Source organism: Apostichopus japonicus, chromosome 21 (genome assembly GCF_037975245.1).
Source record: "Apostichopus japonicus isolate 1M-3 chromosome 21, ASM3797524v1, whole genome shotgun sequence".
In the NCBI taxonomy this organism is placed as follows: Eukaryota; Metazoa; Echinodermata; class Holothuroidea; order Aspidochirotida; family Stichopodidae; genus Apostichopus; species Apostichopus japonicus.
Genome location: NC_092581.1, coordinates 18354814 through 18375369, shown reverse-complemented (window position 1 = coordinate 18375369; position 20556 = coordinate 18354814). Strand labels below are relative to the sequence as shown.

Here is a 20556-nt window from a genome sequence, read left to right as displayed (position 1 = left end):
ACCCGGGCCTACCGCTGTGTACACTAGAAAATTACTAGAAGTTTTGGATAATCGGATTATTTTATATCCGTGTCGGATTACTTTAATCCGATTCCGTTGTTTAGACTTATCTGGGGAGGCAGGTCTCAGCGGAACTCTTTGTGGGGACTCTATAGTCGGTAGTTTGGATGTACATATAGAGTACCTATAGCGGGACTCCATATCGGGACTTTATAATCTATAGTTTCGATGTTCGTATTGTGCCCTTTTATAGCGGGACTCTATATGGGGACACTATAGTTTGGATGTATGTATAGAGTCCTATTACAGAGGATGGGTAATTTTAAAGTTAGGGGTGGGGTGGGGCGTTAGAGGCAAAGACACGTTGGGTGGGGGAACTTAACCCGCCCCCAGACTTGCTAATGCACACGCTACTACTTGTATAGTGTTTAATCGACAAAGTATGGCTTCACTAAAATCTGATACAAGCCGAAAACGCAGGGTATACCAGTTTGTATATACCTCCCTCATTCCCACTCGCATCTGGCCAGATCCATATATTCGGCTATAACTGCATCTGGCGAAAGACTTAGGGAAGGTGGAGCTATTCTTTCGATGTGGCCTAAATAGTCAGTATTGTTATAATGTGCTTTCATAAAGGGCGGATCTAGGATATTTGTAAAGGAGGGGGTCTGGTCCTGATGTGGCCGTTTAAGTTAACTTCAAAGTAGGGGGCCAGGGAGCACCCTCCCTCTGAGAAACGAGCAAATTTGTAGACGTCAAATGTGCAATTCTCAAGACATAGCTTACACCACAAATGAAGGTTATAGAATGCATACACTGACTGTTTTGAAGAAAAGTTTACTATCGTATACAAGTAACTTTAAAGCAATTTATTGACATCAGCGGGAAGCAATAGGATCTAAATGCAATTTTGTATTAATAACGGCTTTATATCATTTCATACGAAACCATTAGCAGGGTCACGGACATTTTATCTCGAGAGCTGGGTTGGAAGAATAGGGTAGTGTCAAAGGTTGCAGTCATGGACTTTCGGTCACCTTGGGGTACCCCACCATGGGTGACCCCCCGAGAGTAGCTACTCAGGAAAAATCCCCATTACCATGGCAACTGTCGCTATGGACATAAATGTATATGGCCCAACTGGCAACCAGAATGCAAAAATGCATTGTGGTTTGACCTCCACCAAAACAATAGGCTTCTTGTACTTAATGTGGTACTTTCACACATTAAATATGAAATTGTTTTGACCTTCCTTCCTTGAAATATCGTGTTTAAAAGGTTTTCACAATTTGACACCTGGTGACCCGAAATGACCTTTGACCTCCACCAAAAACAACAGGCTTCTTGTATTCAATGTGGTACTTCTGCACACAAAATATGAAGTTGGTCTGATTTTCCCTTCTTGCGATAACGTGTTTACAAGCTATCGTCACAAACGCACTCACACACACAAACATACACTATCATGAATGCAAGGGTTACGATTATCATCGAAACCAAAAAGGGGAAAAAAAAAAGAAAAGAAAAGTTACAAGCACAGGATGCGATGTATTTGCTGGCAGGTAATTTTGGTAGGATCTATGCTGGTACCGAATGGGAAGCACTACGGTGGAGCGGATCATGCGGGGTTTCATGGGCGCAGATCAGTATTGGATAATGGTGGGGACGCGTGTCTGTTCTCTGATACTATCTAAAAGGAGCTCGACCATGGGTTCGCACGTAGCGAGGAAGATTTTTTTGGGCAAATATACCTCCCAGATCGCCGGAAATAACACTTCCCAGACCCAATGATGCTCCTCAACCTCCTTAAATTTGAGATCTCATGGCTTATAAATTTAGTTTGGGGAAATACATGGGCGTTTGCAGAAAAAAAAAATCAGGGGACAAATAATCCAAGTAGACTTTTGTATACGATGGGTCTGGGGTCCTCTCTGCAGAAAACAATTATAGACTGCCGCAAATGCGATTTCCGTCCTATATTTAACAACTGTTGATAAATATAATAAAATGAGAACTGGTGATAATTTAAGTTATACATCGACTCATATGAATGCTGCTCCTGCATGCTCGTATATTCGTCAATACATCTCGTCTTTTATAGCATGTCATTTGCACAATGCTGGATCAAACTGCGCCAAAGTTCAATACAGGGGAATTTGAAATGCAGCGTTTGGTCAAGACAAATTGGTGGGGACACGGTATATCATGTCCCCACCACTGAAAAAAAAGTTGGTGGGGACGCTTCCCGCTGTCCCCATCAGGATCTGCGCCCATGCCGGGTTTTATATTCTTGAAAGTTTTAACGAAAATACCCACATCTGTCTGATCATTAGCGTCATTCACAGAAGCGTTGTATATAGGAAAGACCTTATAAAGCTTTTTCAACATACACAATGGTTTAAATTTTATGTGCCAGTGAGGTTCTACAAGGCTCCGACCCGGCAATAATCCTTCCTCCCCCCGTCCCACTTCCTTAATTTCCTTTTAGTTTCAAAATGTGTAATAGATAAATTCTACAAAACGGTAACAATTCGTACAGGAAGAATGAAAGAAATCAAATAAATAATACAGGCCTACTGTCCCACATGCAAGCACTCTATGGTATGGCTGAACATGAAGAAATATTAAAGGCTACTATCACCTTACTTTTTCGGTTTTGTCCGTTTTAGATGATGTTAATTATGAGCAGCGATTTTATTGACTGGCAACTAAAAGAAGACTAAAACATAAAAATAAAAATAAGATAGAAGAAGTATTTGGCGTAAACACCGATTACCGTAAATGTTATGGTAGGCGAACGCTGCACAAGTTTCCACGTATTCATGGCGTATATCGTCGATGCTTTCTAACCGACGCTGTATGCCAATCACTTTACGAAACAAATACCAGGAAATGATCGTCCGGCAAAAGGATAACAAAATAGTGTTTAAAATTGATGAAGTGAATACATATATACTCATGAAACAGGTAACAAAACGAAAGTTTATGTTTAGCTGTATACGCTTCGGTCCAGGAAACCTCAATTTCAAGATGAGTTGATAATTAGTTTGATAGACCGAATTCAGGATATGGAAAAAATTCCTTAATATTGTCGCCGTAGACAGGCAGTTCGCCGTACTTTAACAGAGAAAACTATTTGCCAACGATGAGAGAACAATCCATGTAAACCAAAGGCGGAATTTTTTTTTTTTTTTTTTTTAGAAAAGGAGAAGTTGAAAGCAATCGAAACTGGTGATACTACAAAGAGAAACAGCTTACAAAGAAAAATCAATAAGCACGTACACAAAAATAGATCTTTTTATTTTGAGAAAGTGACAACAAATTCTAATTCTCTGTGGAGCCTGCTAAAATCTATTAGCAAACCCGGTGACCATCACAAAAACTTGATATCTAGTGAACTTGGGAGTTGAATTAAATGAACATTTTGGACGTTTTAACTGTGCTATTATTAAGGATGTTAATTCTATCTTACCAGAAAGAATTAATGATATACCTGTAGTTTTCGTAAAGAATGAAGTAAACAAATATTTTAGCTTGGTTAAAAGTGGAATTGCCTCAGGTTTCGACAACATCTCGTGGTGGGTTTTCAAATATTGTTCTGATGAACTGTCAAGTATTTTTGCAACTATTTTTAATAGAAGTATTAATGAGAGTCTGATTCCATCTTCGTGGAAACATGCTAAAACGACGCCTGTTCCTAAAACAGGTAATCCCATTTCAGTTAAAGACTATAGACCTTTAGATATTTCAAGTATTGGTTTTAACTGCATGCAGAAAATTCTACTCCCATACGTAATGCAGTCTATCATTGAACATGGAGACAAAAATCAATTTGCCTAGAAAAAGGGAGTTTCATGCACTGATGCCATACTTACTCTTGTACATGACATCGTTTCGGGGCTTAATCAGAAAGACACAACACTGTCAAAAGTCCTTTTCTTGGATTTTTCAAGCGCATTTAATACCGTATTGCCTAATCGCCTAATTCAAGATCTATGCAGCTTTATTGAAGAACCATGGCTTATTCATTGGCTTGCAAACTTTGTACAAGGCTGGTCTAGGCAAGTTAAATTACAGAAGGGATTTTCTTCTAAGTCGAGTATTGAAATTGGCGTTCCTCAAGGGGGTCCTTTATCGGCTCTACTTTTCACCATTTACACGGATGAGATACGCTCAGGTTCCAACTGCAATGTTATTAAATATGCAGATGATACTGCTGTTTCCTGCAGAATCAGTAAAAGCACACACAGTAAAGATCAAGATGAATATCAGAACTTTATTTCTAGAATTGTTAGCTTGTGTGAGCAGAAAAATCTAATTTTGAATGCAAATAAATCAAAAGAAATCTTGTTTGAAAATATAAATGTTAAGCACAAAGGTTTAATGAATGTTAAAGAACAGAGAACTATAATTCAGGGCTCGTGCGTTGAACGTACCTCTTGCACTATGTATCTAGGAGTGTGCATTGACGATAAGTTAACTTTTACAAATCATATCTCGAAAATGTTAGCTAAAGTGTATTATATTGTTTCAACATTAGCATTCACTGTTCCATACTTTTCCAGTTTTAGAGTAGAAAGGGTGTTCGCGGCGTCTGTCTTGCCGATCCTAGTATATGCGGTTCCAGTATGGTACCATTTTGTGCACGTTAAAGATAAGAGAAGAATAAGAAGTTTCCTAAAATTTTGTTCAAAAATTTTCAGGCTTAATTATGAGAATCTTGTACATAAAGTCAATGAATCTGCTAGAAATGAATTTATACGAGTTGTCAAAAATATTCAAACTTCTAACGAACATCCTCTACATTCCAAGCTCAACTCTCTGTGCAATAGGACTAATTTTTACAATTTGAGAAATCCAAATATTACGCCATCTTTTAGAATTATACTTTTTAAGAACTCGTTTATTTACAGAGCAGCCATTTTTGTACAAAACGGCTCCTTAGATCCTTTATTGTAGCTTTTTGATGTTTTAGAATTTTACTATTTAAGAACTCGTTTTATGTACAGAGCAGCCCTTTTGTAAACTGGTAAAGACAGCTTCCTAGATCCTTTGTTGTAGCTTCTTGATAATTTTGATAACTTTTGTAATGCTTTTTATGTTTTCACTATTAACTTAGTCTCATAAACTTTTATATGTCTTAAAGGTGGGATCGCTCGTAATTTCCTCGTAAATTCTGTCCTTCACACCACCCGATTCAAAAATAATATCAATACCACCCTCTATCGGATCGTCGCTGTTGTCTCGTAATTTCTCAGCAATCCCGTATTTACGGCTAGTAAGCAATAAACGGGTTCGGTTACTTGAACGGTGGCCTTGGCGAAATTCCTGCATAGTTTCTTGTCTGTGGCAGTACAGGGAGTTGTTATGGAACAACTCCCTGGTCAGTAGTATGCGGTATTACGCCGCGTTTTCGTGTGTGTTGTGTGATACAAAACTCAGTGCTTTGTTTTACGTTAAGAACTTTTCACGACTAATTGGCTGTACAGTATAGGTTACGGTCGAGCTTTGCATCAGGCGTAATAGTTCGACCAGGGAGCTGCTACTCTAGCAGTTCCCTGCTTTTACTCTTTTAGGCCTACATGGTGAGCAGTCGAAGTCAAGAAACAGCTCAAGAAAATAGTTATGAACTTTATGTCTGATTCACGCAGACTGGTGTCACAAAAAGACAAACGCGAATGAGTGAAAAAATTGACTGAAGTGATTACAAAGTATTGGGTATCAAACGTAAAGTCAAGTCCGTCATGTGTGAACAATTGGTATTTCAGCCAATTTAGGTATTAATTATACATAGACTGAGTCACAGCTTACATTGTATTTTATATATAAATTTTAGCTATATATCAGGAGGGAAAGACAAAGCATTTTATGTCATATACCATATACAGATAAATATGTATATTTAATTATTTTTGGACTCCTGGCAACGGGCCCTTTAGGCGATCACAGAGCACTTGCCCTAGCTGCACCCCGTCCTCCTAACCGGTGCACGTAAACCCTGTCCTTGCACCCCTTTGACCCGAATTAAAAAATAACGAAACTTGAACGGAAAAGGAAAGGAAAATACGTTGCCATAAGGGGCGGCTCCACCCTCTTTAGAAAGGATTGGCAAAAAGGGAATAAGTACATGAACAATAAACTAATAGTTATTTCCATTGAAAAGTGTCTCGCTGAGCATCGGCCGTCAAAGCAAAACACTTTTTTTTTCTAAATCACGTCAGTGTATTGCTTTCCAGCGTACTGTACTCCCAGAATTGACTATCCTGCTTCTTGTTCCGAACGGCTCCCAACGAAATGCCAAAAAGTCGGCAACGGGGTTGGGGTGGGTTACCCAGCTCCACCATGGGGCACCTCATCACGACTGACTCGAATTACAACTCGAAACTTTAACTGAAATTGGATTGAACTTAAAAAAAATATATACTAGATGTCTGCATGGATCATACTTATCTATACTATTGTGTGACCATATAGGCGTACGGGCTCTATATAGTCAACCAGGAGAGACTGGGGGGAAGCTTTTTTTCTTGCCACAGAAAATTAAACATTGCCCGGAAGTCCCTAGCACGATTAATTCATTTCAAACTTCGACGGCAATGAAGGACAAAGAGAACCATATAGGCCTATGCCTGACTATAAGATCATTGAACCATCACGAACAACTCCGAATAATCTTCCATTTGCCGATTCATGACACTGGGAAGGGGTGGGGGGGTGGGGCTTTCCATTTGATCCGCAAGTATATTGAACGGTCACCACAACAAGGGTGTATAGCTTGGGACTAGCACAGGGAGACTTGTCAACCTTGTGAACTTTTTTGGGGGTGAGATGCGGGGGGGGGGGGGGAGTCGGCAAACTAAAACATACAGGGTAAACAGAGGGGAGGAAAGAGGTCAAGAAAGAAAGCGTGAAAGACAGATGAAGGGATGGAGGAAGAAAGTAAAGAAAATGTGGAGATGGAGGCTAGGGGTAGAGATAGATATGATATGAAAGTACAGAGAGAAAAAAACCAAGAGCAGAAAAATGGAGATCACTGGGATACTGTCAAATACACAAGAAGAATATACAATCTAAATACTGGAATTAAATAATGCACAACATAAATACAGCTTTATGACATCAACAAATCAAAGGGGAAGGATATGTTTCAAGGATGCTGGAAAATAAGACACAACAGAAGATGATTATGGTTTCTGATCTATTAGGCTTCTTCTCTCTACTGCTACCAGGATGTAAGAGACCACAGGGACTTGCACAACTCTTTAAGTTGTGATGACCTCTGACCCTTACTATGCCTAACTGTTATCTTGCCAGGAAATAAATACACCAGTGCATGAGAGGAGGTGAGAGACAGGACTGATTGATCGTGTCGATAGGGGTACATGTGATTCAAGAAGATAGATGTAAAGATTAGCATCGTTTGGACACTTCAAATGGGACCCCCTCCCCACCCCCCCCACACCCTCCCCCACGTTCAAATCATATCCCCTCCTGGCAACGGAAATGAACACCAGTATAAATAAACCGATACAGATATTTATACACGCTGTGCGTGTAGGCCTATATACAATAATATAAAGCTGGCCATTCTCTGATTGTTACTCCTTGATTGAATTTCCCCAACCTTGCCCACCTTGACTTAGAGGGTGGCCAAGCTCCTGATTCACAGTCATAGCTACTATCGAACAAAATGGACGAAAGCAATTTATCTCAATCTGGTGATGCAGATGTATCATTAGCTGCTAATCCAACGTTTGTGAATGTCGCACAACCTGAAAACAAAAGTCTGGAAAAAGTGCTTGCCCCTGCCATATGTATGATCTCTTTTGTTCAGGATCATGTAAATGTGGCAATGTGTATTCGTATAGTCTGAGGTTTCTCTCCCATGCTGCTCCATATCTAATCCTACTGGTAACATTGGACAGAACATTGGCAGATGGCTTCTTGAGAGGTGTTGAAGTAACTGGATCAGGAGTATCTGTAGAGATTACATAAAACAAGAGTTACTAGATTGCAAGTATCCTGCTATAGCTTCTATGGCTGTGACTAAAAATATACCTTTTGTTTAGAACTTATCACACTTATGCAGCACTGGAAACTGATATTTCAATTTAAATGGTGTCATTGAGTTTAGAGGACATTGAAGTTACAAGTATGTTGGTGAAACCAAGACCACCCTCAAGAAGCAGTTCTAGTCACAAGTCAATACCATGAAAATGGAGACTCCAGTAGGGGAACACTTTCAGCTGCCCAATCATACCATTAAAGACATGTCCCAACAGGTAACTGAATTCGTAGACTAACCATCTCAGACATAGTACACCACAGCAGAGATAGAGAGAGCGGACGGAATGCCCTAGCACCATTCAACTGAATAGGCTCAATATACAGGAAGGACATGACTAACTTTATCCTGCTCCATCTCTGTATTCTGCTATAGTTTATTCGCCCTCTCTCCTTACAGTACTTAATCCTCGCTTTGTACTCCACAGTTTATCTAAATACCTCTGCTTTCACTGACTCCTTTTGTTCAATACACCATTAACTTCTTTCTTTGTGTTCACCATGTCCTCTCTGTTCCAGGCTCTATTGTGTCTCTTGAATTTACTGTTACTAGTCAGTTTGCCTCTAAAGAAGATCCTGATAATATCAGGCCCACTTACTTTTATAAATTTTCATACACATGTATGCTTTTTAGTGGATGAGCAATATGCTACCATTTTTTTCTTTTCTTTTGGAATTAAATGAGAATGAAATTGTATTATTTTTCTGATCACATCAGATCAGATAAGATTAGCACTGCTCTTCCAGTCTGTAATTCATGCAAGGATAAACATATAAATTTACCTTCTCCTTTCTGAGTGTCAACTGATCTTTCTGTGGTGACAGCTGCTGAGAATGCCTCTGTTTGACTTTCAGCATCTTTCCGGAAAAGATGCATTTGAAACCTATACAATGAAACCAAAAAAATTGTCCGTAAATCATATAACTGAAATAGTAATTTTACTGTACACCCCAAGCTTAATTGTATACATAATGAATCTGGTAATGACCAAATCATTACAAACATACATGTTTTTATCATACCTACCCAAGAAAAAATATGAAAGAGAAAAGTAACAAACAAACACTTAGGCATATTTCAATAATAACATATTGTTAACCCACATTGATTTAAAGCCAGATAAGGATGAGATATTCTTTCATACTCTTCTTCAACATATCCATAAACCGCGGTACCTTTCAAGAATTGTAAGGATAATTTTGTGTTGCCCAACTGCTTGCCCAACAACTTGAGCTCACATGTCAATGTAAAATTTACTATGTAAACTTCCTGTCTTAGTGAACTGATTGGTTTCATATCGCTAAAAGATGTCCAGTCTTTTGATGAGAGTTTGATGTACACTCATTATTTACCTACTGTGTAAACTTCCTGTTTATGTGAGCAGTTGGTTTCATGAGTGAGAATTGAGATGCTACTGTAGCTTACACCATGACATAAGCCCACCATTGTGAAAAATTCCTGTTTACATGAATAGCTTGATTTCAGACTACCATTAATTTAACGCTAGATTACTCTCCACAAGAGATAGTTTCGGCCACCAAATTTAATAGATATTATAATTTTTGAACACTAAACATCAGATCATTCACAAGAAGCTGAACAAAAACAAGCATAGTATATACTGACTATATATAAAAAATATGATAACTTAGCACAGCATCATAAAGTATGCGCATCAGGCCTACACGCAAAAAAAAAAACTGGTACTTTCTTACCCCCAGGCATGGCTATATAAAGGTTTATATAGGTATAGCTATATGTACTGATATGGTCCCTCAATTTGTGAGGCTAATTTACCTAACTTCTTGCATAGCAGTTGGGTTCCTTCAAAAATCCCAAACACAGACATGTACACATGATTGCTGGAATATTGGACAGACAGTCAGTAGATAACAGTATAACACCCTGTTGCCCAAATGAACCATTAAAACTTGATTGCATATATGCTGGCTGTGGCTGACCTTAGAAAAACCTAAGGTCTAGTTGCATACGCAGCGGTGTGAAAACATGTGAATCAGTTAGGAGTGATTCTAAATTATTTATGTAGATGCATTATTTTTATAGGAAAAATTGCAGGTCCATGTGGTTGTACTTGTACAGCACAGTAGGCCTTCCTCACTGGTGTATATTACAAAATTAGGGAATACAGTTACTATGAACACTAAATTCTGATACTTATTACTAATACTATAGGCCTTAGTCCTATGTTATATGCCCAGTTAATTATGACTGGGCATAGGTGAGGCTTTTCTTTCAAATGCTCATTCACAAGAATTATTCTTCAAACAAGGATAGCTGATAACAATTTAGAACCTGGAGGGGGTGGGGATGAACAGATCACCTAGGCCTAGTGGTTAGAAAATATATTTCCATCAATTTGTTGAGGCAAAAACAGTTTACTTTTTGGTGATGAGAAGGCCCAGCTTTCCATGGCATATGAGGAGTGAAACGAAAGACCCCCAGTCCCTGTCAGTCTTCTTTAGGAAGGATATTTTAATTTTTAACTGTATACAGTACAAAGTGGCTATTCTTACAACTAGTCGTAAGAATAATTTCCGACTACGCATGGGCAGTTGCTATTTTTATGATTAGGAGTACTAATTTTACGACGATGAGTAACAATAACTTCCGGTTAGGGTTATGTTTAGGGTTACCTCTACTACATGCGCAGTTGCTTTATTTACTGCACTTGAATTTGCCTTTGTCGTAAGAATAGTTTATAATTGTTACGACTAGTCATAAGAAACGGCCTATACAGTATCCTCATGACAAGCATTCACAAACAGTGATGATGATGACTCAGTAATACAACTTACTGCTATTTTGTGCTAGGATAAGTATGATAAGGTTAGCATAAGCTAGGTCCATTGGAAAAATAATGAATGATAGGCCTAGTTACAAAGCCTAGGCTCATCAATCATGTATGTTACAAATACAATAGCATAGACACTGCGAAGTTCGAACACCTAAGCCTTAAAATACCCCAAAAACTATCTTCATTTTATTGACAGATATGTACGTACATACTTGCGCACGGGTCATTTTGGAGAGGAAATAACTGTAGCTTCCTAGTTTTTAGTGATATTGGCTTTCGCTTGTAGGTTATCATGGTGAAATCGTGTATTTCTTAGGGGTGTCCGAACTTTGCAGTTTTCTGTACTTCGCAATACTGACAGTTACCTAGGACAATACCCTGTAGTACTACTATGTACTAGTATTACCCTATACAGTTTTAGCCTAGCTTAGCAAATCATTACCTTTTTGTGTGATCCTGAAGCAAATGTTCTGCGAAATCTGCGTTGCTAACAGAAGTCAAATCGTGGACATGTTTGTAGAGTTCTTTCTCCATTTGCCAGTTTACGTAGGAACGTAGAAGATAGATCTTCGTGGCATCTCTTCGTCGCTGTTGTTCCTTTGCACTGCTGTTTTTGTCAGGTCCATGCAACAATGGCTTTCCTCCACTTGAACCTATACGCTCGTTCCAGGATAAGGTCGTTTTCTTTCGCCCGATTCTCCTTGCCCTGATCCCTTTTCCATGATTGTCACTATACTCTAGTCTAATCGAATGTATTTGTACGAAAATCGTACAGTATTCTTTACTCAAAAGGCACACAAACAACAAACTATCGCGTACGAAAATCCTTTGCGGTAAACAGTACAATAATCTGAAATGCTGTGCTATAACATTATGTGTGCATGGGTACGGGCTTGTTACGCATACGCTTGCCTGTGCTATTCACTGATCTAAATTTGCCACCGAGGTCACGTGAGTTTTAGGGGTCCCATTAAACCTCGCTGAAACCTCGATAATGCCAGCGCCCTCAAAAAAAAGTCTACGAGCGATATCGCCTTTAACCTGTATTTTGATGTTTTGTATATTGTTATATTTTTATCCTATTTATAAATTTCTCTGTAAATTTATACTGGAATAAAGAAAAAAAAATGAAAAAAAAAAAAAAAATATATATATATTTGAAACGGGCCATTTTTGGCGCAGATCCTTCAGATCTGGTGTCACTATATATATATATATATATATATATACAATATATATATATATATATATATATATATATATATAATATATATATATATATATATAATATATATATATATATATATATATATATTTATTTATACAGGGTTATAGCCACGCCGGCCGGCGGCGGCCGGTGGTAACCGCCACTCACGCCTGCCGGCCGGCATTGGAAGTGAATAAACAGTCCACTGGCCGGCACAAAAAATAGTAAAATGCTTGTGAAATACAACAAAAGTAACAAATTTATCTTTCCCTTGCCGTAAAACATGATACTAACGTCACCTTTTTCTGTTATTTACGAATTGTAAATCTGAAAAGTAACAAAAATCATCATGAAAAGTAAGCTAAAAACCTTAAGCGGGCCCCTGGACGCAAATTTATTTAACCAGCACTCACAATCTCCTATAGCTATAACCCTGTATATATATATATATATATATATATATATATATATATATATATATATATATATATATATATATATATATAGGAAGATGGGAAGGGGAGCACTATGATAAACTTTGAGCTCTTCTAGCCCGAAATCGAAACGGTCAAAAGTTGAATGTTTTATGATAGCCCAAGCCATACGCTATCATTATGGTGGGTAGGGCATGTCACTTGAAAATTTCTATCTTTGCTCTATCGGCCTTGGAAAGTAACGAGATTAGTAAGTCAATGGGAGCAATTAATGGTGGTGCGGTACCTACAAACACACACAAATAAAACTAAACCTAAAACTGTTTTTAACCTATTCCCAGTCTGAGCAAAGTAGCCGACTAAATGTTGGTACCATTAAGCGATGTTTCTTTAGTTTACATGTTTCCCCATCTCTTAAGATTATTTTGACCCAGTATTAGATAATAAAAAGACTTGGCACGCAAACGTCCTTAAAGTACTAGCGAACCATGTACATCATCTGACTGGCTACAAAAACGAAACTAAAAGAGGATCAATTTTTCTGAATTATTCCTCAACGGAATATGGGATTTTCCTTTCTTCATGAAGAAGACAAGGTGGAAGGATTTCCGTTCATATATTTCTTACCAAAACATGGGAGGAATTATATTTGTGTTAATCAATCAAAAACAGGGAAGTATACACACCACAAAATGCAACAATCAAACAATGCAAACAAAAGTGATGTAATTTGAAACCAGGAAATAAAGCAAAGCAAACCCGGCAATGCAAAAAATAACCATAAATGCACAAACGATAGCAAAGACATAGAAAATCTATCAATATACAAAACAATACAAAAACTGAGCAATACGAACAAACACACACACACAGTGTAAACCGAAGAAACCAAGACACAAATAATCTGAATTTGAAAAAAAAGATGTTAGAGTCAGTATTTATTGATAAAACATTATTTAATTAATCTTCTTTATAACGTCATCTATTTAACATGTATATTATATTTTAATAGTAAAACAGCAAAATATTAAGCACTAGTTGTGGGATTAATTCCCTGAACCGTAATATGCGAGACTTTATGAAGTCACATATCTTGCGGCTGCTAATAAGTCTCAGAACCTCCACGTCTGTCTTTTAATGTATGAATAAAATACAAAACAACAGCAAACACTGAAATTAGGAGAGCAAGTCATGCCAAATTTTAAAGGAGAAATTAACCAACCTTTGACTTATAAAAGAGTTCTTTGTGACAAACAACACGTCAAGACATCTAAGAAAATATTGATCCGTTTGGGAAATATTCAACTTCAGCCAGGTGGGGTTGGGATCTGTCATTATTGAATGCCACCTGGGCGGAGAAGCAATTGATGGTTCCCCTTTATGGATATTAATTTCATGTTTAACTGGGTGAATGTACACAATGTTAGCCACTGAAAACAATACTGGTATTAATTCATGTTAAGTCAGAACCAGCATTTGTAAAATCCGTCTAGAAAGTAAACATTTCAATCAAAAAGTAAATGTTCAAATGAAGCTTTATGTGTGGCTGGACGGGGAGGTATTTGCTAAAACATGCCATTTTTAGACTATAAAAAAGGTGTATAATAAGTTGAACATGTAAGCTACACGGTAATAAATACTACTTTCGAAACAAATTCCCAAATGAAAGGATTTTTTTCAAAGACTGAAGTTGGAGGTCATAGCCCCGCCTCCCCTTTGTGTACACCACTGATAGAGATTCTGGTTATCATCACCAAAGATCACTATCATACATACAGACTACATATGGAGGTTGGGTTTACTTCTCCCATAGAAAGTTACGTAGCGTCCACTGTTGTCTAAGATCTATGGCAGAAAACACACACCCGACCTGACTCTCAGAGTCTCTGGTGAGAACACATTAAAGACCAATTATTAAAATCCATGATTTAGCTGCCCACAAATACTACTTTTGTTTCCTATTCCTTGCACTTAAACTGTAATTTTGCAAGAAAGAGTTAAGAAACTTCGCCGACTGCGATGGTAAAATAAGCTAGTTGCTTCGACATACAAACACAGACAAAAACAGGCCCTGTACATGAGATGTACATATAGCAAAGAGTATTAAAAAAAGAAGAGTGATTTTTGAGATTTTTTTGAGTGAACAGATTTGTCATTTTGTGGATCGTAAACTAAATAGTTTACTAGTAGGAATTATGGTCCCATGTTATAAATAAAGCCTGACTATTTTGCAATGCTGAAGCCTCACACGTCATCCTCGTTGACTATAACTCTCTGCAATGCCCAGGTCTTGAAGCTAGGTCGTTCGTTGAGGCTAAATTCAACGGTAGTATACCATCGACAAAGCAAGTCAAGATGGTTATCCATATACCAAGGTGAAGCATGAATGAACGTCTCAAGCAGTTTAAAGATCTACTTTATTGGCTCCAATTATAGCACGCTGTAGCTAGGAAAGTTTTGTGATGACATAATCGACCTGTCACGGTCGTAAATCCACCGGCAGACTCTACAATTATCCTGCAGAGCTTCTTAACACCATTTTCTGTGACACTCGGGGGCAAAATTCTCAAGACTGTCAAATATGAAGAACTATTAGGTATAAAAATTGATAACAATTTTTCCTGGCATATTCAGGTTGACAACGTTTGTAAAACAGTCTCAAATCGCCTTGCCTTACTGAGACGCATACAACCATATATTGATTTGAATACGAAAATTATCTTCTATAATGGGTATGTACGACCCATTCTAGATTATTGTTGTATAGTCTGGGGTACGTGTGGAGCAAATGATTTACAAAAGTTGTTACATATGCAAAAAGCAGCAGCGCGTATTATTACGAACTCGGGAAGATATGAAAGCTCGACAGAATTATTTAAAATGCTAAAGTGGCACCCTGTCGATACGCAAATACGTATACGACGATTGATCATGATGTACAAGACCATGAATGGTCTCTCCCCAAATTATCTAATCCAGTTATTCAACTTTACACGCGAAATTCATAATCACAATTTGAGATCCACGACCCAAAGTAACTTATACCTGAAAGATGGTAAAACGGAATATCACAAGCGTAGATTTTCCTTCATAGCTGCCAAAGAATGGAATAGTTTGCCAGCTGAATGCAAGCATGCCAAATCTTTACCTATTTTTAAACGTTTAGTCAATGAATTTTTCAAGTCTTAATCATCTCATTACGCTTTTATGTTCTATACCCATTTTTACAGTTTTGTGATTTACTGTTGTATATTTGTATGTTTAATAGTCTTACTCTCTGTTTATTGTTTTATAATATTATTCTTTTTATATTGACTGTATTCTAGGGCCTCGGGGAAGATTAGCTTTGGCTAACCGAGTCACCCTTTTAAAGGTTAATAATAATAAGGCTCTTTGTGTAAACACTGTGTAGAAATATGTTTATGTCTACATTGTGGTTAATCATACAGCGTTCACACAATGACCCTCATACAAAAGAAAAACTATGTTGCAGGCGTTGCAGACTAATTGGTTAAAAAGGGGGTCATTTTACGACCATGGCAGGTCGGTTACGTGATCTCAAGAAACTTTTTCATGATAGCGTGCTATAGTTGGGGTCTATACAGCAGACCTTTAAACACCTGAGCATAGAAACAAAGATGTAAAAACAATAATATGTAGGCTTAATACAAACCAATCTTAAGAACAGGATCCTTTAATTATCTTTCAAAAAGCACTGAGGGGGAAAAAAAAGAAAGGAGAAAAAGTTTCCTTTCTTGTGAAAACATTTTCAGACTTGAAATGGATCATGAAGTAATTGCTGGGTAAACTTGGCAGTGATTCTACCAATGAACCAATGATAATGATTTCATAGCCTATGGTAGATTACTTTCACAGCTGATATATCACGGTTGTCCAACTTAACGAGAAGACTTCCTCCTTGGGTTATGAATTATATTCCTAAAGTTGACACTGGGAATGACAAGTTTATTTTACAATAATGGGCATTCAATTATGCCTTTGTACGATGAAATTCATCTCGAATTATCAACGGTAAAAATGACCGGGAATTACAAGCAAATTTATAACGGAAAAAGAAAGTTTTGCGTAGATCAGGACTTGAGTCCCTTTGCTCTAACAATTAAGCTGTTCAGTACATTGTTGTTGGTTAGAGTTAAATTCAGAAGCCACCTGATTTTGTCACATTTTCGAAAAACTGATCTTACCGGAAAACTAACTTTGCGTTTTTGGCAACCTTAAAAGATTATCACAGGGGTAAATTTATTTTTGAGTGATGACAGATGAATATATTTTAACTATCATGGTTAAAATTTGTCCTCAATTTCTATGTGCCATTTTGGAGATAACAAAATTTGAAGTTTACAAGTTCAGTAGCAAAAATGAACTTGAAGCAAGCCGGTACTCCGCTCAAAAACGTCTTCGCTTGCAAGAACTTTCACTCCAATTTTCTACTGCCAAACTGGGAAGCATCACAATATGAATACACTAAAATTATGATACAAACATGTGAAAGTCTTGAAAATGCTGTCTGGGACCTGAATGCAAATTTCACTTGCATAATTATGATATGTTCCTCTTTTTATCAGCCAAAAGTAACTTTACCCCTGGACTATCCTTTTAAATGAAGTTCTAGGATGTTCCAAGAAATTGTTTTCATAATAAGCCTTGCATTTGTATAATGACCCTGTTACAAATTAAGAATGAATCAAATACAGCTCTCTTTCTCTCATTTCCTTTAATCTTCTGGAGATGCTGGTCATTAACCACACCAAAGAGCACCACTCCATCATCACTTCGTAGGATTTTTACTGTAACTGAAAACAAATAGTGCATGGGGAAAAGTACAAGGAGAATATTTATAAATAAATAAATAAATAGATAAATAAATAAATACTATGTCAAGAAATAAACAATAAAATAAATATATTCAAATGAATAGTGCATGGGGCAAAGTACAAGGAAAACATTTATAGACAGACAGACAGATAGATAGACAGACAGACAGACAGATAGATAATTTTGTTGTGTTTTTGTTTTAGCAATGTATAATTTAAATGTGTACCTGGTTCATGTTGAGTGATCGTGAATACACATGGAGAAAAAAAAGCAATAATAATTATTATAATGATAATATATAAATAAAAAAATCAACAAACAAATAAATAAATAAATAAATAAATACTATGTCAAGATATTAACAATAAAATAAATATATTCTTATGAATCAGTGCATGGGTGAAGTATGAGGAGAGAGAATACAAACAACACTAATGTTTTATGAAAAGAAGGGAAAAAGGGGGTTAAGGTTTTTTCTGGGACTTGAAATCACAAAGTAAAATCGCAGGTCTCTTTCCAGACGGTGTGTTTGCCTGGATGGGGAAAAATGGAAGGTGTAGGATGTCGATACTTGATTGGTTAATGACAACTTACTTGTGCTTGGTCCACCTGGCCAACTGGGTCAGCTGTGCAGCCTCATTAGTGAAATGACAAGCAAACAGGAGCATGTTACGAGGTTGGACCTTAATAGCAAACCTCATGAATAGGAGCGAGTAAATGCACAGAGCTGTAAAGAAAACACGGATATAAAAAGTAAAAAAAAAGATTTCTTAATAATTAGAAGAGAATTTGAAACTATAAAGCAAGACTGAAATGTCAACAAATACCAGCCTTGTTTAGGTTGTTCTAAACATTGTATGTTGGACTTGCTTTCCCCAATATCGGTTTCGTTCTTTTGACGATAAACAAGTTGAATCTGTCATTATCTTGTCTTCCTTGTTTACTTCATTAATGAACTTTGAGACATAATAATCTGTCGGTTTAGTATCCTGATTAACACCAAATGCTTACTGGGTTATCCATGTGGGCAATTCGGAACTATCTAAGGTGGCATACTCCTATTAGAGGATATAACCATTCGCTCGATTGTTCTCCTATCTCAGGAAAAGTGCCAAAAAGCAGCTGGAGAACATCTTTCTTGACCTGTTATCAATCATAATCTAGTTTTTTGTAGCTTGCATGTTGAAGAGCATGAATGGAAGTACACGTGGTGAGAAAATTGGGTCAATTGAGGCAATTTTAGACACCTTTAGGCCTCCCAGAAGCAGCGTAGGAAAATTGTTTACTACTGATTGAAGAGGTTTGTTTACAAGTGACTAAAACTTCCGGCTAGGATAGCAAAATATCTGCGCGGTCATGGTACGGAAAATTGATTGTGCCATGGAAGGCCAACTTGTCAGCTACCCTGTGATGGGTAGCGTTTAGCTAGTGAAAACTTCTATCTAGACTTAGAGACCACATTACTTTTGTGATTTAGTGTGTAAGTCAATGGGGCTTTTAATGGGCGTATGCTACCTTAAGGCCTAAAAGTACCTGATATATATACTCCCTTGTGATTGATGACTAAACTACTTTACATTCACTGGTGTGATTACAATGGGACTCCCCAGCCATGCCCAAGACTTTACAGAGGGGGATCTCATATCTGTCCTATAAATAGTTCTGCGAAACTTGACAAGCTGCATTGGACAGCAGATCGTAATGGTACAATGAGTTAATCACTAGTGTTATATACAGGGATGAGACTGAGCCGGGGAAAAAAAATCTGAAATTTATTGATCGCCGTCCTGAATTTTTTTGTCAGGTAAGGAGGGCTTAAATACAAAATGGTGGACTCTAGATGGAATCTATCACATCACGTAACTCGCCAAAAAATTGTGGAATTTCTGCTTGTATAATTTATCCATTAGCTTTTTTGAACCAAAAAAAGGCTTTTTTGCTTGCTTTGTGCTACTTGATTCCACCACTGGTCAAATGCGGTGTTCCTTCCCTTCACAGTCCAGCATGTTCAGCAAAAAAAAAAAAAAAAAAAAAAAAAAAATTAAATAAAAAAAATAATAAAAAATAATAAAAAACGCGAATTACGAGAAAAAACGCGAAAATGAAAAAAAAAATAATCTGAAATCCGCGTTTCCGCGGAAGAGTCTCATGCCTGTATATACATGTACAACTTTGTCACTATTTATTGAAGAAGACATGTTTTTAAATAATCTGAAAGACTGAGGCTATCATTAGGAGGGAATAGGGAAAGGAAGAATGATTATTCATGAACATTCAATGGACTGTACCATTAATGGACTGTACCATAATAATAATAATAATAATTTAATCTTATATAGCACTTCACATCAAAGAATGATCTCAAAGCACTTCACAAAATCGCATAGAATATTACGGCTTAAAATTAATACAGCTTAAAAATAATAATACAGCCTAAAAATATTGCATCCTAAATATTACAAAAATAGATAAATATCCTAACAAATGATACTTAATAGGTGTAAGTTTCACTGCTGAAAGGTATCGATGACTCTCACATGCATCATAATTAATCTGTATCTTAAATTATTGAAAGAGACAAGTTTCGACTGATCATTTACAAAGGTGCCTGGCCCTTCAAAACCCAGTCATAAAACTTTCCATCGTTAAACCATTTCCTACACAATCGAGACTTGAAACAGAGATGGGTTGATAATTAATGAAACAAAATTTGTGGGCAATGCAAAAGGGCTGGTGAGTGCCACTCAGATGGAAAGTATTAATTTGTTTCATAAAACTTGGATGTCCATTCATCTTAGCCCTATTAATCTAACCTATTAGATTAAAGTGATATTCTGGCGATAAACAATGTACAATTCATATTGAAAAGCGAACTAATCCAGATCCGTTAGTTGATTATCCAATTTTTTTTTCCATCTCATTTATTCACGATTATTAAACATGTACATCGATTATATTTAGAGTTCTGATAAAAACATAGGTATGTCATCTGAATGATACAAAGGAATTATTTACATCATGTGAAAATTGATTCTGAATTGAGTATTTTTCTTCTCCTCTTATACTGTTCTTGATATCTTGCCCCATAACTCGAGGTATGGATGATTGAACGTAACTGAATTTTGACTGACTAAATCTTCAACTACTCCAGAAAGTGTATCACAGTAGGTAGTCTGTAATGTCATCAGCGTAGATG

General features: G+C 37.0%; 2 protein-coding genes across 2 annotated transcripts in view; both read right to left on the bottom strand.

The window, feature by feature from the left end:
- The window catches only part of LOC139963274 (NADPH oxidase 2-like), a 59004-nt gene extending 56084 nt beyond the window's left edge, over window positions 1-2920 (bottom strand). Inside the window, exon 1 of the mRNA XM_071963930.1 lies at window positions 2780-2920. Within this exon, the coding sequence (XP_071820031.1) occupies window positions 2780-2827 (48 nt within the window). The 5' untranslated portion in view covers window positions 2828-2920. The remainder of the gene's footprint in view (window positions 1-2779) is intronic.
- A 3847-nt stretch (window positions 2921-6767) lies between these two features.
- LOC139963271 (uncharacterized) lies at window positions 6768-11929 on the bottom strand. The gene is made up of 3 exons (XM_071963919.1): window positions 11326-11929; window positions 8851-8951; window positions 6768-7981 (listed from the first exon to the last, which is right to left on the bottom strand). The coding sequence occupies exons 1-3, from the start codon at window positions 11415-11417 to the stop codon at window positions 7746-7748; spliced, it is 429 nt and encodes a 142-aa protein (XP_071820020.1). The 5' UTR covers window positions 11418-11929; the 3' UTR covers window positions 6768-7745.
- Window positions 11930-20556: the final 8627 nt, after the last annotated feature.